This window comes from Schistocerca nitens, chromosome 6, assembly GCF_023898315.1.
Source record: "Schistocerca nitens isolate TAMUIC-IGC-003100 chromosome 6, iqSchNite1.1, whole genome shotgun sequence".
Lineage (NCBI taxonomy): Eukaryota > Metazoa > Arthropoda > Insecta > Orthoptera > Acrididae > Schistocerca > Schistocerca nitens.
Window position 1 is genome coordinate 573,877,381 of NC_064619.1, and position 26,053 is coordinate 573,903,433.

Below are 26,053 nucleotides of genomic sequence, written 5' to 3' on the forward strand. Positions count from 1 at the left end.
TCCCCCCAAGAACTTTCAATACTGTTGTACAAAATGACAATCTATAATACACTCATAGTAACATAACCATGATGTGTAACTCCACAGTGTTCACTTGCTTTAGAGAAGTTACTTCCTGCGGAAATTCAAACTGTAATTAGAAACAATTTCATGCTTACCGATGAGAGAGCAGAAACATTTCAAAAGTGTGTGGTGCCACATTGACCTAGTTGGACTGTGGTCAACATCTAGCAGTTAATGGCGGGTGGCTGGTAGCCGCTCGCCACTTTACGGTGAGGAAATTCTCATGTGTGAACTGTTCTGGTCTGGAAGCAGACACAAGCTCCTTTGTGGAAAGTTTTGCTATTACTGGTGGATTAAAAAGTGAAGCAAATTATCTTTGACATTTCATCGGACTGGTATCATTACCAGAAAGCTGAAATGTGGTTAGAAAATAAAGGAACAAATGGATTCCAACTCAAGAAATTGGTTCTCCATTGTACAATATTACAACTAGGCTATGTGTAGATACTGCACTGTAACAGCTCGAGCAGAAGACAACACTTCCTCCACACACTTCCTCATCATACAGTGGAGCCAGACTGTGCATCTGGCTGGCCAGTTTTATTAGGCACTTACATGAATGACTCAGACTTAGTACCTGCGGCAACCAAGTTTTATGTCAAACAGTGCACCTCCAATAATACATCAACAGCCTTGAAAGCAAGAATATCAGTTTCAACAAAAATCATTGCAGATAGCACACAATTATAACCATTCTTTCTTTCTACATCTACATCTATGCTCAGCAAGCCACACTGCATTTTGTGGTGGACGGCATCTCGCCAATATAATGCAATTGGACAGATAACAAATCTACTCACCAAGCAGCAGGACGTGCATATAAAGAAATATTATAATTATGCAAGCTTTCGGAGCCAGTGGCTCTTTCTTCCGGCAGAAGATTGAAGGGGAAGGAAAAGGGGTGAGGGGGGAAAAGGACTGGACAGGTTTAGGAAAAGGGGCAGATTTTTTTGGAAAAGTCACCCAGAACTGGGGGTCAGGGGAGACTTACCTGACAGGATGAAAGGGAAAGACTGATTGTTGGGGACTGCATCAGACACAATTTGAAAACCTGAGATCTTAAAGGTGGGAGACAGGATAGTATGCAAGACAGAGATAACAGCTAAAACATCGTGCATAAGTTAATAGGAGTGAAAACCTAAGTGCATTGTATGTGGGAAGGGGATGGCGAAAAACAGACAGGTAAGAAAATGAAAGATGTGGAAATCTAAAATGGAGAAAAAAAAGAAGTAGTTACTGTCAAGAAATGCTGAGATGGAAGGAACTAACGTAAATTAAGGCCAGGTGGGTGGTGAAAACCAAGCACACGTCGTAGTGCTAGTTCCCACCTGAGTTCTGAGAAACTTGTGTCTGGGGAAAGAATCCTAATGGCGCATGTCGTGAAACAGGCGCCAAGGTCACAACTATCATGCTGCAGAGATGCTCTGCAACAGGATATTGTGTGTTGCATTATAAACCCTCTGTCTACGCCACTTCATCCTAACTGATAATTTGGTGGTAGTCATGCCAATGTAAAAGGCCGAACAGTGTTCACATATTAGCTGGTATATGACATGTCGGTTCACAGGTGGCTCTCCCTTTGGTAGTATATGTTTTCCCAGTTACTGTCACTTCACTCCTTTCTTGTTCCAGTTGCGAATATTTCACAGTAAGAATGATTGCTGGTAAGCCTCCGGGCAGGCTTAAATCTCTCCGATTTTATCTGCATTGACTTTTCCCAAGATATACGTAAAGGAAGCAATATATCTGATGACTCTCCTATGAACAAATGCTTTTGGAACTTTCCAACATAACTCAGTGTGGCAAATTATTCTTCCCCATAATTAAAATAATATTACAGAGAGAAAATGTTACACTAATTTGACAAACAAGTATGTACACAAAGTATATGAGATATCTGATGAGAGGGTGATATCTCAGGATTTTACCGTATTTACTCGAATCTAAGCCGCACTCGAATCTAAGCTGCACCTGAAAAATGAGACTCGAAATCAAGAAAAAAAAATTCCCGAATTTAAGCCGCACCTGAAATTTGAGACTCGAAATTCAAGGGGAGAGAAAAGTTTTAGGCCGCACCTCCAAATCGAAACGAAGTTGGTCCATTGTAATATGAGAGACAATTTAAGTCAAATGAATGACGATACAGCTACAGTAGGTTCGAGTCGTAAGCTTAGCAGTTAAGCTTTACTAGGTAGCCATTGCTATGTGTCACGCGCTCCGTCCGTATTTATACGGGTACCTTTCCTTTTTCAGGTGCTTCGTCTGGTTTGAATTTATTGCTTATTTTGCTTTGATCTGGTAAGTGCCGTTCTCTTTGTTATAGGTGTTTACGTCACTCTAAGCTGAAAATGCATTACTGTGCTGTGTCATGAATTGTTTATCGCATTCTGATAATGAGTGTTTACGGCCTGTCCCCGTTCGCGGCATGGCTTGCTTTTGTGCGCGCTACCGCCACTTACAATTAAAAAAAGAGAGGAATCGTTTCATTAGCAAAACAATGGCAAGAGACTGCTATTTGTTCTAACTTACACTGCTGCTTTCTTTGATAATGATCAACAAGAACCAAATAATAGACTGCTTTTGATAGAAGACGTTCTGACCGAGAGTCTAGCGAAAATTTTTCTCCGTTTGAAAATCTTTGCAGACGCCTCTTTAGTACATTAAATTCTGCACAGAAATTAGAGTCATCTCAGATTTAAAAATCTAGTCAATTGCCGTGCTTCATTTCTGACTGTATCACTATTAGGCACAAGAATAATACGAAAATAAACATGACATGATATGTATATTCTTCCGCGTTTGCTGTTGTCTCACCCTAGTTTCGTAGTTTATTAGGCAGACAGGATTTAAACGAGATAGCAGCAAACACGAAAGAATACATGGCAAAATGTTTATATTCATATTATTCTTATGGCGAAGAGAATACTGTATGTGATTCACAATTCATGAAAGTTCCTATTAGCAACCATTTCTTCTCACAGGTCGAAAAAATTCAGAACCTAGAGTTGGCCATATCGACAAACATCCCAAACAGTCTTTCCAGTCCGATTTTCGTAGTACATTGAAATGCTGCTACATTCGAAAATGAACAATACGGAATTTCTATTTACTTCGTTGGATAATGTATAAAATGCAGTGGTCGAAACTCGGGGCGGAGAAGAAGGCTCGTCTTCCACCCTTCTTTTTTTTTTAATTTATTTACTGACGCGGGGGTTTTGGCGCCAGTATTTATCTTTGTGCCTGCAAAGCATGCCTGTGCAGCGCTACATATATTCGACCGCAGAAGTTAGTTGTGGCGCCACCTACCAACATTTCTCAGAACTTCCGCTTACTTTGCACTCGATTCTAAGCCGCAGGTGGTTTTTTGGATTACAAAAACCGGAAAAAAAGTGCGGCTTAGATTCGAGTAAATACGGTCTCTCCCAGCTAAAATGAACAAAAAGTTTTCCATAAATGTAAGTCAAGTATAGTGCTAATAATTTCGTTTTGAGTATTGGAACACCTGAATCACATACCATCTTTTCTTTTGCAGCCCTTGTAGCACTATCACAAAATCCTGCCAAAATTGATTTATGATGAAACAAACATACTGACCTATTGTGGGAAAGGAAAAACGCGGATTGAGTTTCATTTGAAGACTAAGTGAAATATAATAATGTGAGAAAAATTACCACGAAAAAGGGAACACAGATGGTGGAACATAACATCCAACAGAGTCATAAAAAACAAAATACAAACGAAAAAATTTAACAGCCACTGAGCATCCAAAAATGGGAAGAATTCAGCAAGATAACAGAATACTTCTTTGAAAATACGCTGAAGAGACAAAATTCATGGGATACCGATATGCACATATAGCATACAGATGGCAGTAGAATCGGTACACAAGGTATAAAAGGATAGTGCGTAGGTGGAGCTATCATTTGTACTTAAATGATTCATGTGAAAAGGTTTCTGAAGTGATTATACCTGTACAAGCATTTTAGCCCACTAGCTTGAAATCAGCTGCATAAACCATTTGCTATTTTAAAAAAAATATCCTGTATCTCCTCATCAGCTAAGGTGGGTTACTTGCTTCAAAACTGTGGGAGAACTTCACAGTCTATCATGAGCATATTTTGTGGCTCATGGGCAGTTCAGAAATACTTAGCTTAGTAGGCAACAATGGTTGCTGTTGAAGACACACTAAAAGACTTGGCTTTAAAGACATGTTACACGGTCAGGAACAGCCCAACGATAGGAAAAACTTGGTGGCTTTGGTGCAGAGGCTAGGGATAGAGACTGTCCTAAATTAGCATTGCCAGTCTGATACAAACAATGCACTGCATCGGCAATCTTTACTTGTGAAGGTCGGGCGGAACCATAAATAACAGACTTGTTGTCCAGCAGGGGCTACATGAATGCTCTGTAGAATTATTGTAGGCAAGAATTTTCTGCACCCGGTACCTTTCCTTTCAGATACTTCAAAATACTTGAAGATTTAAATTATCTTCTCCAATGTTCTGAAAGTGTAGGATCCATGTGAATCTCTCAATAAACAGGAGGCTAAGAAACTTGAATGAATGAGTGGAATGGAGAATAGAATTATTAAAATGTAGATATGATTCATTTACTTTGTAACAGACCTGATTTAAACAGAGACACTATCTTACTGACCAGTACCACCTTCAGAAGTCACAGTTCCTAGTGATGTCAATAGAAATAAATACAGATGAAAAGAGGAATCCTTACTTTTCAAACTATACACTGCATCTTCAGGAAGGAAAGAGGAATTCATTGCAGAATCCTTGAAATGAGAGGGGGCAGTTACTAGTAGGTTAGTCAGAATCTAGGTTGAATGATTAATTCCACTTCCTGTAAACCATATTACCAATAAATGTTATGACATGGAATGTGTCAACTGAACAAAATATTTCACAGACAGTTCCCAGATATTTACAGACTGTAACTAACTATTTCTACTCAAGAACACTTTTATGTTTTAGGAGGAGTTGTTTTGAGAAACAACTTTAATTTACAATTGAAAACGTTTCTGCTGTACAGCTATTTCACTTTCAGGGGCAGAATCCTAAAGAGTTTTATAGCTAAGTGTTGCATTTCTTCCTGTGTCAAAATTAGATTCATTAGAGGAAAGTGCAGATAATATTTCCTTCTATTAGTCTATTGGTAAACGTCTCCCTTGCTCTCAGATTGCAATGGACTGTTGACAACAAGTTTTGTGTATGAATAAATGTGCTGCGAGGCTGTGGTTAATATTCCCAATTACTTAAACAGGTGCCTGTCAAGAAGTACATGTGTGAACTCCAAACACAATTATAATAACTTTCCTCTGTGCAAGTAATGCTTTTAGCCCTAGTTACCTGTTAGAACAGCATATTATGCTACAGCACTGAAAATATGCAAAATATTTTAACTTACTGATTCTGATATTATTCTCATGACAATACTTGGTGAACCTAAAATTTATAGCCAGTGTAATATCCCTTGACCCCCCCCCCCCCCCAACCCTCTCCCTGCCATGCCATACACGCACCAGAACTTAGAATTTTCTACCACTGTGCATTATTTCTTGCTGATAAACTGCATTAATTGTAGGTGGAGTATTTTCAACAGTACAAAACTGGATGAGTTGTGTTTCTTCAAATTTAAAGATAGTCCATTCATGCAAAACCAGTTAATAGCTTTAATAAAAACATCATTTACTAATTTTCCTGTGGATGCTTCTTGAATCAACTTGAGAATAGAACTTGCAAAAAGGACTAATTTAGTCTCATGATTCAAGAGGACTGCCTATTGTGGGAATAACGCATCAGGAGGGAGTTGGTAAGGACTGTGTCAGCTGTAGTTCAGAGATGATAAGAGACAGAATGAGAAGGAAATTTGTTAAAAAGACGTGCACAATTAAAAATATTTCCTCTTTCTTTCTTTTTGACCTACTACCACCACTGACGCATTCTCCTTATCTTTGCCTTCTCTTGTCCTCACAGCAGTTGAGCCCCACTCAACCTAAGGTCAAGTGAATCCCCCCCTCCCCCCTTCCAGTCTTCTCTAATCAATCCCTGTTTACTACCTGAAGAATAATAATAAATACTAATGGGAAATGATACAGGCAGCAGTTTAAGAAAAATTAATCTGTTGGAAGACTGGACATTTGGTTTCACAGCAAACACAACAATTCTACATTAGCTAAATATCTCCTCTCATTTATCTGAAGACTCAAATGGAAGTACAACTTTGAACCATATCTGGGAGGACAAATTAGAAAGTAAATTAGTGGCATCAGTCAATATGAAAATAATATTAAATTTTAGAAATTTTAATTAATTTGTAATGCTGAAATTGTTAATTACTTACAGGGAAAGTGACCCTCTCCAAGTTGCCAATAAAAAATTGTACAAAGGTTTGTGAGCTCTAAAATGCTATGTGACAAACTAACTTTCACGTAAACTGAATTTTTTTGTATAATGTTATTACCCGTAGAAACCAACATTGCTTAAAAGCAACAATCATAAATTATGTTAATAAAATAGATCAAAATATAATTAATGTAATATTTCACATTTATACACCTATGTAATACTATAAACTAAAGCTTTTATCACTTGAAATCTTCTAAATTCAGTAAAGAAAGAATTAACTTTGTCATGTACTATTTAAATATGGTATTCCTTGTGAAACAAGACTGTGTCATTTTTGCTCTTATCATGCTTATTACTGACACATTTTCTGGTTTGCACTCATGGTAAACTTTTCTTTCCTCAATGCATATAATCCTGATCAATGTCCAATTCTAATTCCATTTGGACTGCTGTGCCACATCTGTTATGATTCAGAGGCAAACACCAAATGCTGAATATGGAGGGTGGGGGGAGTTGGAATGGGTATATATCTGTGAAAGCACAGGTTTTATACCATCTTATGCATTACAAGCAGCAAGTAAACTCTGAGTAGAAAAAATTAAACATCCTTGTTTTAAATGAAGGGACAGAGGCAAAATGTTCATGGTGCAACATTGACAGCAACAAAATATTAGGAACCTGTGTACTACTTGTTAGTATAAACTGAATTTCCTTAACAACAATAGCAGGTAACTTACCTTGTCATCACGTGCTGGATCTCTCAAAATTATAAAATCCAGCACTATTCCTATGTGCTCTTCCATGTTGGTACTGGGTGACTGACAAGCTTGCTCAACAGCAAAAATAATAGCTGCATTATTGATGCCAGCTTCAGGTGAAGTACTTTCTGTATGCAAAAGCATAAAATCAAGTGAAACAACAGATATTTATAAACAGTAGGCTATTATATACTTTTCTATTAAACGTAGTGTTCCTACTTTTAAAAGATATTCCATAAACTTGAGAAATTCAAATTAGTGCACCAATTATGTATTAGCAAATGGTTGTTTTGTCTGGACAAATCAAACACTGCAACATGTGTGTTTCTTGTACTAAGGCTGATTTATCAATTTTGCTTTTCACCACTTTTAATTTATGGATTTCACTTAAGTTATTTTCGAGTGAGTGGAACTCATGTTCCTTGAAGAGTACCACAGAAAAACCTGGTAAAACCTCATGGATAATCTGGTTTAAACACACAATAAAAAGGAAAAGAAGGATTTAAGAAATTAACTATATGCTTTTACCAAACTAAGTCTTCTTATATCGTTTCAAATAAAGTGACAAAGGTGAACCTTAAAAGACATGCAAATTCCAATCCATAGAGCTCAATTGTGGTCAAGCAGTCAGACAGACACTGTAAATACATTTTTCCAAGTAAAGATACATGTGAAATCAAAGGTTTTCTCTGGGTTGAAGTTGTAAGTCTGGATAACATCCAAATTTTAAATCATACAACACAAAGATTTCTCAATTTTGCACAGCAAAAATTGTAAATCTTACACAGCAAACAACAGAAGGGTGATTTGTGACATGGGGAGCAGTGACTGGATGAAAGGGAAGGAGTGGAGGTAGGAATGCATGAAAAGAGTGAGCCTTAGGAGTAGAGGAATGAGACAAGGCGGAGTGGAGAAATGGAAGAGGAGAGAGGGAAGAGTGTGGGGAGAGGTGGGGGTGGGGAGGAGATAGGGAGAAGTGGGGAAGAGGAAAGGGGGACGAGATTGGGACAGAGGAAGATAACATGAAATTAATGTAACATTTCCTGCATTCAAGCATCTTTAATTTTCTGGTTCCCAAACTTGGCTCTGATGAAAAATTTTAGAACTTTTTTTAGGCTCATTATTCAAACTTTTTTATGTTTACCTAACATACAACTGGAAATTTAGTTTATTTTTCTACATAGTCCACACACACTGTATGTTCACAATTGACATAGCTATTGAAGAGAGAACAAAATTACATATGGCGGCCACACAAGCATACTAATATTACATTTCAGATATATTTCACATAACTTACTTTTCAGGTTGGATTCTGATATTGGTTCTGTGTGGATGAGTTGATTTAAAACATGCACAGATGACTTGAGCAATGCTTCAGCCGCTTCTCTGTAAGAGTAAAAGGAAAATAACAATGATACCATCAGATTGGTTATCCCTCATTAATGAGCTGTACATTTGCAAATGCAAAAATCTGTGTATTATGGTGACTGATATAAAAAGTTTCTACTTACTAGTCAGTACTGAAAAGAGAAACAAAGTAAAAAAGAGATAAAAATGCTAACTTTTAGAATCCAGTAGAAAAATTCCCTCTAAAAAATCACAGCAGTATGTTATGCATTTCTCTGAAAACACTGTTCACAAATAATACAAACCTTTTCTACAGGGTATATCCCTAAGGGGTTAGATTTCTCCCAACAGTACTTAATGTTCTATAGCATTCCACCATAATGAGCAGAACACTGCCATTTCATATGGTATTTTGTAATGACAGTAACATGAAAGTCTTGTCAGTCATAGGCAGATAATCAGCCACAAAAGTGAGAACTTGTGCATTTTTTAAACTATATATCAAAGAAAACAAAAAGTTTTTATTTATTTAAAAATCAAATATATTGATGCAGTATTCTTAAATGCTTTATGGAAATAACATTCTTCAAGTGGCAGCAATACTAAAAACGACTGAAGGGTACGAGTTTGAGTTCAATCAATGACACTATCATAAGAACAGAGCATGTGCTCAGCTCAGTGAAGGAAACCACACCATGTGCTTTTCAAAGAAACCATTCCAGTATTTGCCTTAAATGATTTAGGGAAATGACGTACTGCCAAGTATTCGGCCAAGCGAAAGGCAAGATTTGACAAAGTTCCCTACTACATTACAAAATTTCTTTGACAAAGAAATATGATAGTGTAATGCTGCCCAATCATATGCTGTGTGGGCTCCCATGACAGCAGATGCTGACTGCAGAACTCAATGTACTTGCAGCCACTGATATCATTGAGGGGCAATAACCTCCCATCTGCTACAACCCTGTCTCTGCAATACGAGTAAAGGAGTATGTAAACCTCAGCAACTCACTAGCCAGTGAGGATGCAGGACCTTCTCCTGTCTCACAAATGGCTGATTCCTTCATCCACATGAGGTCACATGCCAACCTCAACATATCACGTAGAATGCAGTACACATCTGGCTTTCGGAGACCTAGATTGACTTCAACATCATGAAGAAGACTTTTTACCTTTGTTGATGGAGCAAAACATATTGGATGCTATATTTCTGTAGGAGTCCACCAGTCCTTCCGGATATTGGGCCAGCAAAAGGTAGATAAAAAATTCTTAGATTTTTTCCTCTGCTTCTGTCTCAACCTCTTTCTCAGGCATTCTTTATTTTTATTGCAACAGCTACTCAGTTTTATGACCTGAATACCCATTATTTCTGAACACTATTTGTAAGTTCCTATCTCTTCAACAAGGCCTCCTTATCTGAAAGTCTTTGAGCTATGGATCAGAGCCTTAAGAACTGAATTTCTTTGTGAATGGATGGTGAAGGCTTGAGGCTTGGAGACGAAGGTCACTGCTCCACCCTCTCTGTAAAGATCCCGTCCACCATATGCCCCTGCTGGTTACCAGCACACGTTGTGCGTCAAATTGGTTGCCTCATCTACACCCTTCGAACTGGAGACAGGGAGGTCCCATGCCAATGATATCAGCTCCAAGTCTGTGTGGATTTTCTATATACCTCTGACACAGGGATCTGTCTGGTCTTCTGTTGAATAACATGTCAAGGAAAGGTAGCTGGTTCTCTTTTTCAAGTTCCATTGTTAATTTTGTACTTAGATGATAGGTTTTTAATGGTCCAGGGACACAAATTCACTCTCTCTCTCTTTGTCAGCCATGTATCAATAAAAACACAATGGACTGAACCTGGCCGAGTCTAGTGGCCTTGCTTCAAAGTGTTCCATGTACTGGTTCACCAATGCAGGTTATAATGGACTACCAATTGCCACACATCAGAGTATGCATAGTATTTTATGTCTAACAGGAAATAAGTTGACATTAGAGTGTGCCTTCCAAGTTCGGAGAAACAATCATTGAACTTTTCCACGATTAGTTCCAACCCTTCTGAAAGTGACACTCTCTTAAACAAACTGACCATATCTGCATTCCAGAGCAGCAGTTGACTTAAGTGTTGTACAAAGTGAGCAGAATTGTGAATGTGCTGTTTGCACTCCTCCACATAGTCTCCGAGAATGCGTTTTAGGTATCGTGCCAGCTATTATGTAGACTTGTCAACATTACCAACTATGGGTCTTGGAGGGCTGCCATCCTTGTGTACCTTAGAAAGGCCATATGGTCATGGTGGCACAACTGCTTCTGTTCTAACATTTTGTCGCAAAGCTGACTCGGTGAGAAGAATCATTATCTTACTCCCGAATTCATTTTTTTACAGTTTCCTTGTTCTCAGTTCTCAGAGCAACTTGTTATTTTCTGGAGATGCTGAATCTTAGTACTGGCATCATGGAAAGCGCTCCACAGTGTTGCAGTGAACCTCTTCTGCTGCTTCCAGGGGGAGTCAAACTGCAACATGCTCCATGGAGCCACTGTAATCTGCTATTGGTGGCATTTCTGGAGCCATTTGGCAAGGATCTCCATTGTATACTTGCCCAGATGTTTCTCAGTGAGATTAATTACTGTACAGATCCCTGTATCATGTCTTGGTTTTTTGTGCAAGCACTCTGATTTTGTTTTTAGGCTTGCAGACATTTTCAACTGCTTTAAATCTGCTTATAATCATGCTGCATTGTCAAACCTTTCCCAAGAATATGGAGAGAGTGTAGTGGACATGTAAATGTGGAGGTACAGAAGCTGTTTTGACGGGACATCCAGAATTCTCTTGCTACCTGCGATGGTTGTTCACTGCCGCACGGGAAGCCAGGAACCATTTACCATGAGGCTTTCTTCTTTGTTGTTGATGCTACAGGCACCCAGAGATGGGCAATGATGGTGGCGCAGTGTCCTCAGCTGGTGCCAGTGGAGACTCTCAGCAGGGCTATTGGAACCAACAGAAGTCATCAGAAACAAATTGTAACATGTGAATGCCTGACCGCACACAGAAATCACAAAACAACGGAGACAAGTATGATGTCCATTGTCATAAATGAGGGTAACCAAAAAGTTTTTGAGGGGGCCTGACTAGTGACTTTGGTAGTGGCTGAGGAGCACTGGACTATGTATGGAAAATGCGAAATCATGTCAATGGCAATCAGTCAAAACACATTCAGAAACAAACCAGCAAAATCCACATGGATCGGTTCCCAGATCTTGGTTCCTGGAAGCTAAGGGGAGAATGTATCCTTGGGAGACACCTGCTGACTAGTGCACTGGGGACACACAACAACCAAGTGCTCCAGCTCCTGGTCAATGCCGGACCAGTACACATCTGCAAGCCAAAGCTTTGGTGCGGGAAACAACCCAGTGATTCTCTTGCAACAGCTGTAAGACATCCCGCCGCAAACTTCCAGGAATAATCACCCTGGGCATTACATCTTCTGTGGAGAGGAACAATACCCCATCTAAGACAGAGAGACGATGGCACAATACAAACTAATTATAAAGCAGATAAGAAGTGTGGACTAGATGACAAGAAGATCAACCCTGCTGAACAAGGCAGACCACTTGCTGGAGGACGGGGTCAGACACTGTTGCCTTGGCAACTCGGGCACTAATGATCAGAAACAAGTCTACTGCTTGGAAGGAGGAGATATCCAAATGAAAACACATGAGCTCCTCTCAATCAAACTCATGGCTCTAGCCAACGGGCAGCCAGGATAAGTGTCCACATTGGCATGGCAATCAGTGGAGCAAAAATGAATGTCATATTGTACTTGGAGAGGAGCAAAGCCCACTGCTGAAACTTGTGAGCTGCCTGCCTTATCAGGGAATCCAGGAGAACGATCTAAGTCATGAAACTAACAGCTTGTGGTCTGTAATTAGTTGGAATTGTTGCCATATGAGAAAACATGAAATTTGGTGACCGCATACACAATAGCCAGAGCCTCCTTCTCAACCTGAGAGTAGTGGAGGCACGCTGGACTGAGAGTTCTGGATGCAAACAGCAGTGGCTGCTCTGAGCTGTCTGCATTCTGATGGGAGTGGACTGCTCCCATTCCATACTGTGAGGCATCCTTAGCCAAAACCAATGGTTTCCCAGGGTCAAAAGTATCTCTAGAGACATTGCCAACCTGAGATATTCCTTCAGCATGGTGAAGGCCTGGTAGCTTGCAGGAGGCCAGACAAAGGAAGCACCATTGCTGAAGATGAGGTGGAGAATGCTACGGTCGACGCCCTGGGAATGAACCGGCAGTAACAGGCAATTTTACCCAGGAAAGCCTGCAGTTTTTGCAACGACGATAGGCGTAGCAGGTTCGTAACGGCCCTAACAAGACTCTCCATGGGTCGGATGCCCTGCCACAAGATGGTGTGGCCCAGATACTCAAGACATCGGTTAAAAATTTGGATTTTTGCAGATTGTAACAAATACCCATGGCCTGGAGTTCTCGAGGAAAGGCCCCTTAGATTTTGCAGGTGATTGCTCGTAGTGCAACCGGTAACAACAATGTCATTCAAATAGTTGAAACAGTGCAGAACAGTGGATGTGACCTGTTCCAGATAGCACTGAAAACTTGCGGGGCATTTGCAACCCAAACATCAACTGTTGGTATTGATATAGGCTGAAAGGCGTACTATGAACCATGATATGCTTGGACTCCTCATCCAAAGGTAACTGGTGATATGCTTCAGAAAGATCAAGTTTGTAGAAGCACTGACCCCTGGAAAGCATGTGAACAGTTCAGCCTGACATGGCTACTGGTATATGTCGACCGCAGACTGGGAATTCACAGTGATCTTAAAACCACTGCAAAGTCGCAATCTACCAGACAGTTTCTCCACAATGACAAGAGAAGAATGGCCTAGTCCCTTCACAAAGATCTTCTGAAATTTTGAGCATAGAGATTCCAATGATTGAAAGGGTACTTCGGCAGATATCAACTATATGGAATCCATGACTAAAAAGCCAAAGGCCTGAAAGGCATTAAACCCAAAAAGGTTTGCTGAACTAGAATTGGAGATAACAATAGTGGTAACAGGCTGTCACTGATTTATAGGCAATTTCGGCCCTGGTGCCGCCTTTTTACCAGCAACAGCGGATATGTTTGCATATCAAGCAGGAAAACTGCTGCACTGGTTCCTGGATATCCATATCCACATTCTCTGATGCTGTGTTCTGTGCAGATGAATGACAGGCTATCGCAATGTGGCCTTTTCTTTCTGACACGAACAACAGACAGCCCAATGCTGGTGAAATTCTGATTTGTCGTGCAGGGAGTAGCAAGACGCACATGATGACAACAATGAGAAGCAGCTGGAATGCTGTTTACACACTGTGAGGAAACTACTGGATTGGTCAGCTTCCAATACCGCTACGTTTTCCCCCCTGGAAGAAGTGGATGCAGATGAGTTACCCTGTACCACCATGACATTGCACTACACTTCCAGCTGCTGACCAGTAGCGTTTAAGGCCTCATATGACTGGGTGATTGACAAAACCTCTTTGATGGAATGGTTCTCTATCTGGAGGGCATGTTGCCCGACTTCATGTTGCCTGACTTCCTTATCAGGGACAGAGCAAATGACAATGTCGTGAACCGTGATGTCTGCATATCATTCTCTTGACTTGGCTGTAAAAAAATGGCACTTGTGACTAAGGCCATGGAGGGTCACGGCCCAGTCCTGATAAGACCGATGGGGCTGCTTCTTGTGTTGGTAGAATTCAACCCTAGCTGCCACAACATGTGTGTGGCACAGATGATAGGAAGACAACGATGAACATAAACTGTCAAACAAGAAGGAAGCTTCCTTCAAGGGGGCCAACTGCCACAACAGCTGATACAAGTTGGGAGATATCCATGACAAAAACAGCGCATGACATACCTCTGCATTTATTGTGTGGAACGTGTGGAAATGTTGCCATAGGCGGTGTTTGTACGCTTCTCAATCTTCTGCCACCTCATCAAAGGGCAGGAACAGAGAAGTAAACAGAGGCTAAGAAGAAGATTTAGACAGCATGCCAGCGAAGCCTATTGCATGAACATGATGAGGTCCTTCTGTTGCACCAATGTTTGAAGCAGAGTCTCCACGCCACAACAAAATGCGAAAAACAACTGCACAATGAAAAACACATGAAAATACAATCCTACTCACCACCAATGCATTCTAACCACAAGTACACAAAGACAATGACAGACACAACAATTTACTATATCTAGAATAACTTGTACAAGAAGACACTTGCAGTAGAGTGGCTACACCACTAGTCCGATAATCCTAGTCAGAATGTCAACATGTAACTGAGGGTGAGGTTGGCCAGGCCCAACTATATGAACTGTCGGCTGGCTGGTAGAGCACACAGAGGAGAGGGTGCTTATGCGTCCATAAGCCTCTAACAGTACTAACATCTGTAGACTTCTAAGGCTCACCTTACAACTACATGTCCAGATCTCAGGTGTGGAACCTATGCCAATCACTACACAAATCAATGATAAACATGAAAGAACGAATGAAAATTTTTCACATCGTAAAAGTATTTGATCACAAAATGATCAAATAAAGCTTCTTATAAAAGCACCTTGTACACTGATATATAACACAAATTCGCATACTGGAATCTAAAGTCACTGAATTTCTGGATGCACTGAGTTTTATTTCAACTGTGTGGTATGCTATGAAATGTCATGTCATCAAAACTGTTTCCAAGAGGCAATACCTTTTTAGGTATGTTTATAATCTTTCTTGAAATTTTTGGAAAAATGGTTTTGTAGTTTAACTGGACAACTTTTTTTACAATACATCCACACTGTAAAACATTTATCCAGTTATACTGAAAGGCATTTTCCCAAAAGTTTCAAGAGACTGATGTTGTTGTTGTGGTCTTCAGTCCTGAGACTGGTTTGATGCAGCTCTCCATGCTACTCTATCCTGTGCAAGCTTCTTCATCTCCCAGTACTTACTGCAACCTACATCCTTCTGAATCTGCTTAGTGTATTCATCTCTTGGTCTCCCTCTACGATTATTACCCTCCACGCTGCCCTCCAATACTAAATTGTTGATCCCCTGATGCCTCAGAACATGTCCTACCAACTGGTCCCTTCTTCTTGTCAAGTTGTGCCACAAACCCCTCTTCTCCCCAATTCTATTCAATACCTCCTCATTAGTTATGTGATCTACCCATCTAATCTTCAGCATTCTTCTGAAGCACCACATTTTGAAAGCTTCTGTTCTCTTCTTGTCCAAACTATTTATCGTCCATGTTTCACTTCCATACATGGCTACACTCCATACAAATACTTTCAGAAACGACTTCCTGACACTTAAATCAATACTCGATGTAAACAAATTTCTCTTCTTCAGAAACGCTTTCCTTTCCATTGCCAGTTTACATTTTATATCCTCTCTACTTCGACCATCATCAGTTATTTTGCTCCCCAAATAGCAAAACTCCTTTACTACTTTAAGTGTCTCATTTCCTAATCTAGTTCCCTCAACATCACCCGACTTTATTCGACTACATTCCATTATCCTCATTTTGCTTTTGTTGACTGACAAACAGAGCTAAAAAATTCTAGTCTCTCTGAAATAGTTTTTTATGATACAGACATGTTGTAAAAAACAGTTATTCAGTTAGACTAAAAAATCATTTTCTCAAATTTTCAAGTTGTAAACATGTAAAAATATTCTAGCCTCTTGGAAACAATTTTTGAAGACATGACATTTCACAGCATCACACAAAGTTGAAATAAAACTCAGTGCATTCAGGAATTCAGTGTCCTGCAATTCCCGTACATGAATTTGTCTTATATGTCAGTGGATACATGGGCTGAAATTTGCTGATTGTATTAGAAGGCAGTAGGCAGTTGTTTACAAAAAGTTTTAAAACTAAAAAAATATAGTCATCAAGTAGCAGCAAGGGAGAACACATGATATATGTGGAAAACTGTGAGCTTTTGGAGCCAGAGGTCCCTTCTTCTGGCAGAAGGGTTGAAGGGAAGTAAAGAAGGATGAAGGAAAAAGACTGCCAAGTTTAGGAAATGGGAAGTGTTACAGAAATCTGGGAAGACTTACTGGACAGGATGAGAAGGAAATTACTGTTGGTACCTGCACTGGACAAGATGTGAAAATCTGAGAGCTTACAGGTAGAACACATGATAATAAGCAAGACAAAGGTTACTGAAAAAATACTGTGACATAGTCAATAAGGGCAGCGAAAAGCTACGTCATTACATATGGTAGACCAGTGTCAGGGCCAAGAAAAAACAGACAGATGGAAAAATAAATAATAAGAAATGAAAGAGAACAAAGAATAGGAATAGCTGCTGAAAAAAAATTATCAGACAACAAAAATTAATGTAAATTTAGGCCCAGTGGATGGAGAGAATCCAGCACACATTGTAAAGCCAGTTCCCACCAGCAAAGTTCTGAGAAACGTGTTGGGAGGCAGACTCCAGATGGCATGGGTGTTGAAACAGGCACCATGGTCACGACTTTCCTGTTGTAGAGTGCGTTCCACAACAGGATATTGTGTGCTGCCTGTTTACACCCTCTGTCTTTGTACACTCTCTTTACTGACAAACTGGCGTTCATCATAGATAATATAGCAGCTGGTACATGACATGTCTCCTTTCCCAGGTGGCTCTCCCCCAGACAGTATATGTCTGCAGTTCCAAGCAGATGTTTTTGGTTGGTGCTGTACAATTTTAACAGTTTTGATACATATAAACTTATGCAGCAGTGTTCATGTTCGGCAAGCTAGTATAGAAACTGTTACAGAAACATCCGAGTAAAAACGTCCATGCAATTCACACATTTATTTACATATAAAAGTTGAGCTCCTAAGTTTCCTTTACGTGAGACTGCTTGTCTGATATTCAAGTGCTGATTCAAATCTATAAATTCTAATATTTTATTTTACTGTTCACACTGTTTTGCATAACCTTTCTTTGATTGTGTAATATTTGTTTGTGTCATGATATACCGTGAAATTTTGAATATTTTCGAGTGCTGCAATAAACTCTTACTATTATTGTTAGTTGTAGGTCTAAACTTAAGTCATGCTCTTTTAGAATTTTCTGACAACAGTAGGTCTATCCTTATTCTATAACAATTGTCTCATAAATTATTGTACAATGCGTGAGAAATGGTTTCTTTTTCTGAATTTTCAGATGTTTACAAAATTATGTTTTTGAAAGTTTTCACGAGTTAGGAGTACGGAGCATAACTTATTTCGCAGCAAACCACCATTTGTCATTTACAGGAACTGTCAAAGAATAGTTCACTCCAAATTTCAGTACATATCTAGGGGAGTAAACATAAATTTTTGAGAATTTTTGAAAGTTATCATTGTCATCTGCATAAGCTATTTCATAGTAAATCAACATTTGTGATTTTGTTACTATAGCATGTTATAACTAACATATTGTGTTACATACAGTTTTTCCTTAGTGCATATTATCTACATTTATCACAAATTAACCCTATTTTTGAATTTGTTGGCAAGTATAATCTCAAAAGTTTTAGGAAATTGGTAATTTTTACCACAGGTTTTCAGTTGACTTAACAGAAATCTCACTTTGTGTATTAAATGCTTCAGTTCTTACAGGGAAATAATAATATTTCAGCTCAACAGATTAAAAGATAAACAACAGGCTCAAATTTATTTGTTTACTATTCTTCAATACACTGCACTAGCCATAGTGCAGCCCCTTTGTGAATGTTCTTCAGCCCCATTGTGAATGTTCTTCTCAAACATGGGATGAGTTAGTTGACATTCGTAAGTAGCTGGAAATCGCCCTGACTACTGTCAAATGATTGGAGCTGCTGGAAATCACCGTATTGGGAGAACTCCTGGGAGTTATGTACCAGCATTACTAAAACTGTCTCAACTACTATCCTCTCCTGTGAATCCTGTCTCCTCTGCAGGAAATACGGGATCTATTACTACACGTCCACGAGAATGCAAGTGGTGTCAGTGGTAGATCTTGGCATCCTGTACAGGATAGACAGGGACCAGAGAGGATTCAGAGTGTCCCCTCTAACCAGTAACTTCATTGAAACAGAAATTGGAAACTGAGTTAGTGGGACTCACTTCACCTGTTGGGAAACCTGCTTTGTCCTGCGACAAGAAGAGCAAAATGTTAAAGAGTGGGGGCCTATTAATTGTTGCCAGTTAAATGTACAATGAATAATGGTTACCCTTAGAGAAACTTCAGAAAGCAACAGGAAGGAGAACCAGCTGCATTCAGTGCGCATGCCTGGACGCCTGATTCATCATGTTGAAGAGGTTACTCTAGCGGGAAGGTTGAGACAACCAGCTTTGCGCATGGTGTTCCAATGGAAGGCTAGTGTGAAATTTGCAGACGCACACTCATGGTCTAGTTTCGAACATACAAGGGTTGGTGCAAATGGAGGAGGGTGATTCAGTCTGCTCCCCAGGAAGTACCACTGAGGACATGCATGACATTGAGGGACCAAGAAAGTTTCCTATCAAGCATAAGCTCCAGGAATTTTGTAGTTTCAACGAATGGAGGAGCAACAGGCCCAAAAAATAAAGACGGTGAAAGAAACCAACTGCGCTCTAGAAATTCATACAAACGGTCTTGTCTGTGGAAAAACGAAAGCCATTGTTGGTGCTCCATGAGTAAAGATGATTGAAACATTGCTTAAGACGCCGCTCAATGAGACAAGTCCTTGGAGAACAGCAACAGATGACAAAATCATCATAGAAAAGGGAGCTGGAGATGCCCAGCACGAGACAAGCCATTGTAGAGTTAATGACAGTAGTAAAGAGACACACATGACGGAACCCTGAGGCAAACTGTTTTTCTGGAGAAATGTATCTGACAAGGCAGGACCCACATGTATCTTGAAAACTCGGTCTTTTAAAAATTCCTGAAGGAAACAGGGCACGCAGCCCTGGAAGCCTTGTGTTTAGAGTGTACAGAGGTTACCAGTCCACCAGGAGGTGTCTTGGGCTTTCTCCAAATCAAAAAACACGGCCACAGTCAGATTTCCGCAGAAAACCATTCACAACATGGGTGGACACAGTTATGAGATGATCAACTGCAGAACAGTGCACTAGAAATCCACATTGTACAGTGGTTAGTAAATTGTGAGACTCAAGCCAGCATACCAGCCGGGCACGAATCATACATTTTAGGTATGACAGTGGCTTCACACTAGTGTCTGGAAAATGTGCCCTCTGTCCAGATGCAGTTGTACATTTAAAGCAGAAAGTGCTTACCAACAAGAGAAAGGTGCTGCAAAATCTGAATGTAAACATCATCTGGCCCTGGGGGGAGGATCGTGATGAAGTGAGAGCACGATCTAGCTACATGGCATTGTAGCACTCTCAATTTTGAGAAAGCAAGGGTATCGCCCGAGCCTCTTCCACTCAGGAACTCAAAATTTGCGCAAAATGATGACCCAAGGAATTTGAGATAGCAACAGGGTCCACAATGACATTGTATGCTACTGCCAGGCTGTGCCAGGCCGAAAATTGGGGAACGGATATTGGTCCCAGAAAGCTGTCAGAGGTTGGCCCACACAACAGAAGAGGGAGCAGAAGTGTTAAAATAACTAGGGAATGAAATTCAGCTAGCTTTTTTTGCTATCCCGGAGACTGCGACGACATTTCGCATGCAACTGTTTATAATTAATGCGGATTGCCATCGCAGGATGATAGTTAAAATTGCAGAGAGCACGTCTCCATGCACGACTTGTGTTGCGGCACACCTCAGTCCGCCAAGGGACCAGGACACAGTGTCATCAAAGAGGAAGTGTGAGGAATGGAATGTTCTGTGGCGGTAAGGATAACGTTTGTATGATATTCTACCCGGTCATCACAACTGGGGAAATGTCATACTTCAAAGGTCGCCAGGAAGGAGTAAAGCCTTCAGTCAGCCTTAGTAATCTGCCATTTGAATGTGCACATAAGTGGGGTAGGAGTCAGCAAATGGATAGCATGGGAAATTGTCGCTGTAGTATATGTCAGAGACAACGGACCACTCAAGGCAATATGCAAACTGAGCAGTGCAGAAGGGTAGTTCCACAGGGGAATAGGTGTGCGTGGAGTCTGGAAGGAATGTGGGTGCTCCTGTATTAAGGCAGAGGAGGGTAAGCTGATCGAGAAGGTCAGCCAGGAGGGCACCTCTCAGAGAAGTTCAGCCAAGAGGGCACCTCTCGGACAGGTTCTGGGAGAACCTCAAACAGAATGGTGCGCATTAAAGTCACCAAGCAGCAGAAAGGGGTGAGGTAGCTGTCCAATAAGCTGGAGGAAATATTCCCTGGTGACATCAAATGACGGAGGGATGTAAACGATACAAAGGGAAAAGGTCAGGTGAGGAAGGAGAAGGTGAACTGCAACAGCTTGAAGGTGGGTAGAAAGGGAGATGAGTTGACAATGATCGTCTGCCCGTATGAGCAGCATGACTCCCCCATGAAATGGAATGTCATCCTCGGTGGAGGGGTGGGGGGATCAAAACAGATAGGGAAGAAATGCGAGAGCTCCAAGTAGTCATGGGGATGCAATTTTATTTCCTGAAGGCAGAGAATAACTGGACACTAAGACTCTAAGAGCAACCATAAATCCCCTTTTTTGCATTGAAGACCGCAAACGTTCCATCGCAGGAGAGTCATGATAAGGAAAAAATGAAGGGGTGTCACCTCAGTGGCTACAGAGTGCCAGCCTTCGAAAACTCGCTGCTACAGGGCACACAAGCAGGAGGATCCTTCTTCATGAGGTCTACAGAAGTGTTGTCATTCTCTTTCTGTTGGCCTGTGGAGTCCAGGGCAGAGAAACAGTTGGTGGTGCGCACCAGCAACACGGAGGTCAGCCGAGTGAAGGTATCTCGTGGCAACACTGTCGAAAAGGTCCATCGAGTCGGCAAAGGAGAAGACCGTTTGCCTTTGTTTCACTTCTTGGAGCCTTTCTGGTTGGCAGAGGAAGACTCAGATGTTGGGTGGCTGGAGGGACATCAGAGTCTTTGCAGGAGTATTCCTTCTGTCCTTTCTGGCCTGCCAGTTGTGTGGCAGGTGACTTCGCCCAGGGAGGCAAATGTTTGGTGGCATGTTGCACAGCTGGAGGAGACATGGATGCTGCCATGACACTGGGTGACTTCGCAACAGTGGTGCTAAATTTGAGGTCACATGTCAGCTTGGCCATGTCCTTCGTGGAGCGAGATGACTGTAGGTGCCAGATGGTAGAACACAGGGTTTCCAACTGGCCAACAACTTGTGGGTGACTGCATAAGACACTTTTTCCTTCACTCGGATCTCCTGGACAGCCCACTCATTGAGATACATAGGACAATTGCGGAAGAAGGTGGCATGGTTGCCACTACAGTTGATGCAGCGGAGAGGAGGCGGACAATTGCCCTCATGAGCATCCTTACCATCATAGGTGACACATTTGGTTGTGTGTTGACAGGACTGTCAACTGCGGTTGTAACGATGACACTGGTAGTCGCACATTGGGTTCGGAATATACGGTCTGATTGTGATAACTTCATAACCTGCTTTGATTTCTGATGGAAGAACCACTCTATCAAAAGTGAGAAAGAGAGTATGTGTGGGCACAAAGGAGGCATCTACTTTTTTCAGCATCCGATGGACTGCAATGACACCCTGATAAGAGCAGCCTAGTGTAAATAACAGCAGAGGAAGAATTCAGTGTTTGATGAGTCTCGACATGATCAAAATAGCCATGTGCTTGAGAATCAGTCATCAGTTGCAAATAAATTTTTATTATCTTTACTGCTTTTGGCAAATTAATTTTTCATCTTTGGAAGCCTAAAAAATTAGGAATATTATAAATCTTTAAACCACAGCTATACAATTATGTGAAGCATAAAAAGTGTATAACAGAAACTTAGAACGAGATTTTCACTCTGCAGCGGAGTGTGCGCTGATATGAAACTTCCTGGCAGATTAAAACTATGTGCCGGACCGAGACTCGAACTCGGGACCTTTGCCTTTCGCGGGCTAGTGCTCTACCAACTGATCTACCCAAGCACGACTCACGCCCCATCCTCACAGCTTTACTTCTGCCAGTACCTCGTCTCCTACCCTCCAAACTTAACAGAAGCTCTCCTGCGAACCTTGCAGAACTAGCACTCCTGAAAGAAAGGAGAGCAGGAGAGCTTCTGTTAAGTTTGGAGGATAGGAGACGAGGTACTGGCAGAAGTAAAGCTGTGAGGGCGGGGCATGAGTCGTGCTCAGGTAGCTCAGTTGGTAGAGCACTTGCCCGCAAAAGGCAAAGGTCCCGAGTTCGAGCCTCAGCCGGGCACATAGTTTTAATCTGCCAGGAAGTTTCAACAGAAACTTAGTTTAACAAACAGTCAATATCTTCTTCATAGAAGATAATGCCATGGTATGTTCAGAAATTTACATATTGTATGTGTTTGTTTTAAATGCTCTTTGACAATTTACAATAACTTAATCACATCTATGTATCTGTCATGCTAGCAGCAAGAAACATATATAAAAGCACACACACAAAATACAACCAAGGCATATAAAGATGTTATATATAACATAATTGAAAAAACAAGACACACAATTCTAATATATGAAACGGGTGGGCTGATTTTCACATTTTATAAGAGATGATAAGCAATCAAAATAGTATCTGTTTTTCAATGCAAGTTGGACCTTCAACAAATCTTTTGAATTTAAGTAGGATATTTACATATTTCAAATTCTTCTAAAAGATTCATTGTGTAGCTCTTGTCAGTTACATGTACAATTTCGATATTAAGCAAGCATGGGGAAGGAAGAGTGTGTGTCTGTTTTTGGGTGTTCTGCAAAAGTTGACATATACAAATTCTTGCCATTTTTGTTGAGCAAGTGCTCACAAAAGTGGATCCTTCACCACCAAGTTGCTCTTTATACACAATGAGAAACCTACAACTCACAAATTTCTCACATCTGGAGTATATAAAATACAATATAAAATATGGGTTATATAAAACACTATGTAATAAATGTCCAAGATTTTATATAGGGCAGACAGGGAGAACTTGCTCAACAAAGATAGCAAGAATTCATATACATCAACTTTCCCAGAACATCTCAAAACAGAGGAACACACCCTCCCTCCCCCATCCTTGTTCAATATGAAAATTTTACATATTACTGACACAGGCTACAAAATGAACCTTTTAGAGGAATCTGAAATATATAAACGTTCTCACCTAACTTCAAAAGATTTGTTGAACGACACTATTTTCATTGCATATCATCTCTTATAAAATGTGAAAATTAGCCCATCCATTTCATATATTAGAACGGTGTGTCATGTTTTTTCAAATGTAATATATAACTTCTTTATATGCCTTGGTTATATTTTGTGTGTTTGCTTTTATATATGTTCCTTGCTGTTAGCACAACATATACATAGATGAGATTCAGCTATTGTAAATTGTCGAACAGCATTAAAAATAATCACATGCAATAGGTAAATTTTGGGAACATACCATGGCATTATCCATCTATAAAGAAGATATCAACTGTCTGCTAAACTAAGTTTCTGTTATATACTTTTTATACTTCACATAAGGGTACAGCCAAGGCCTAAAGATTTATAATATATCTAATTTCATAGGCTTCCGAAGATGACAAATTAATTTGTCAAAACTGGTAAAGGTAATAAAAATTTATTTGCTGAAAATTACAGCCATGACTAAAATAACTAATCAACTTTATACTTACCCATGAACAATTCTACATTTGAGGGACAGACACAAACAAACATCAGGCATATGGCCCTGGGGGAGAGGTTACTGCACTAATTTTTCCAGGGCTTGCCTGGAGAGGGCTTTCCTAACATCGCTAAGTCTACAGCCCCTTGGTTTCTTGACATTTTTCCCAGCAGACAGAATATTCTATCATTTTTTGGGCATTCATCCGGGATATTTTTAATTCATGTTTCAATATTTCAGCTGATTATCTTTCAGCTTTTTTCAAGACGAGTCACTTACAAGTTTTTACATCACTTTACACATTATGTAGTAAACACACACGTATCAGGTATTTGTATGACGCATGTGCATATACTCCACAGTGTGTAAAGTGATTTAAAAATCTACAAGAGACTCGCCATGAGAATGGCTGAAGGGTTGTCGGACGACATATCGGAATATAACTTAAAAATATCCTGGATGCACATGAAAAATATCCTTCTTCTCATACATCATTAGCATTTGAGGCAAATGTTTTTGTTCACATGCAAACTCTTTACAGCTATACACCACCATTCTCATCTCAGCATTCCTTGTGCATTATCCCATCAGCCTAGTTCAAAAGCAGATTTCTCAGGCCACCACATCCAATCCTAGTGATGCCGATGCCTCCAACCAACAACTTAGCAACACACCTGTCATCATACAGTGCCAGTATTATCCTGGCTTGAACTTGTTAATCAGTTACCAAAGTCATACTCTAAATTATGACCCACTTTGTCTGATTTTGCCCACCACACCTAGAATAGGCCCCCTCCCCATCTCTGCAATATCCTAGTTAGATCCTTTGCTCCTTCTGCACCCATTTCCTGCGGCTATGGCTCCTCCCCGTATGCCCATTCCCACTGTAAGACTTGCCCAATGCACCCTCCTGCGACTACCTACACCAGCCCATGGCTGGTAGAACATACACTGTCAAAGGGAGTGCCACCTGGGAAACTAAACATATTGTGTGCCAGCTGTTGTGGAAACACTGTTTGGCCTTCTACATTGATACATTGATATGATGACCTCCATTTCATCTGTGAGGATGAATGGGCATAGACAAATGATGTATACTGTTAACGTACAATACCCTGTTGCAGAGCAAACTCTACAACAAGATAGTCATGACATCAGAGCCTGCTTCACAACACATACCATCTGGATTCTCCTAACCAACAGCAGCTTCTCAGACCCACACAGGTGGGAACTGGCTTTACAATACATGCTTGGTTCTCACTATACACTTGGCCTAAATTTATCTTAATTTCCGTTGTCTTACCATTTCTTTTCAGCAACTATTCCTTGTCTTTGTACCCCTTTATTTTTTGTTGTTTCAGGGTGTATGAGGACAAGAAAAAAAAATCCAAAATACACTTCTTCCTGGGTGGGAGTATGCTATCCACTGCAGCTGTATAACTTCTCAATCCTTTGAGTGGTAAAAATTTTATACGTTGACGTAGAACTTTTTGGCGCTTTAGGAAACAAAACCCAACAAAAAACAACGTGTTTTGGGAAGCTCTTTGTTGCATGGTAACATGTACATTGTATATTTTTGTATTCTGAAAGTAGAAATATAAATTCCACCACATACAGCACAGTAGCTTCCGAAGCACTGAAATTGAGATTGCAATCTCGTCAGCCAATGACAGCACATATTCAGAGCATAGGACACATGATGTAGTCAGCCAACAGCAACATCACTGTTAAGTAGCGCAAACACACAGGTACAAAAAGTTAATGATTTAAATTAATATAC

At 40.4% G+C, this 26,053-nt stretch overlaps 1 protein-coding gene across 1 annotated transcript in view; it reads right to left on the reverse strand.

The window, feature by feature from the left end:
* LOC126262851 (speckle targeted PIP5K1A-regulated poly(A) polymerase-like) overlaps positions 1–26,053 on the reverse strand; it is a 193,104-nt gene that overhangs the window by 136,805 nt on the left and 30,246 nt on the right. The window contains exons 4-5 of the mRNA XM_049959719.1: positions 8,481–8,569; positions 7,160–7,308 (exon numbers count right to left, since the gene is read on the reverse strand). Of these exons, the coding sequence (XP_049815676.1) occupies positions 7,160–7,308; positions 8,481–8,569 (238 nt within the window). The remainder of the gene's footprint in view (positions 1–7,159; positions 7,309–8,480; positions 8,570–26,053) is intronic.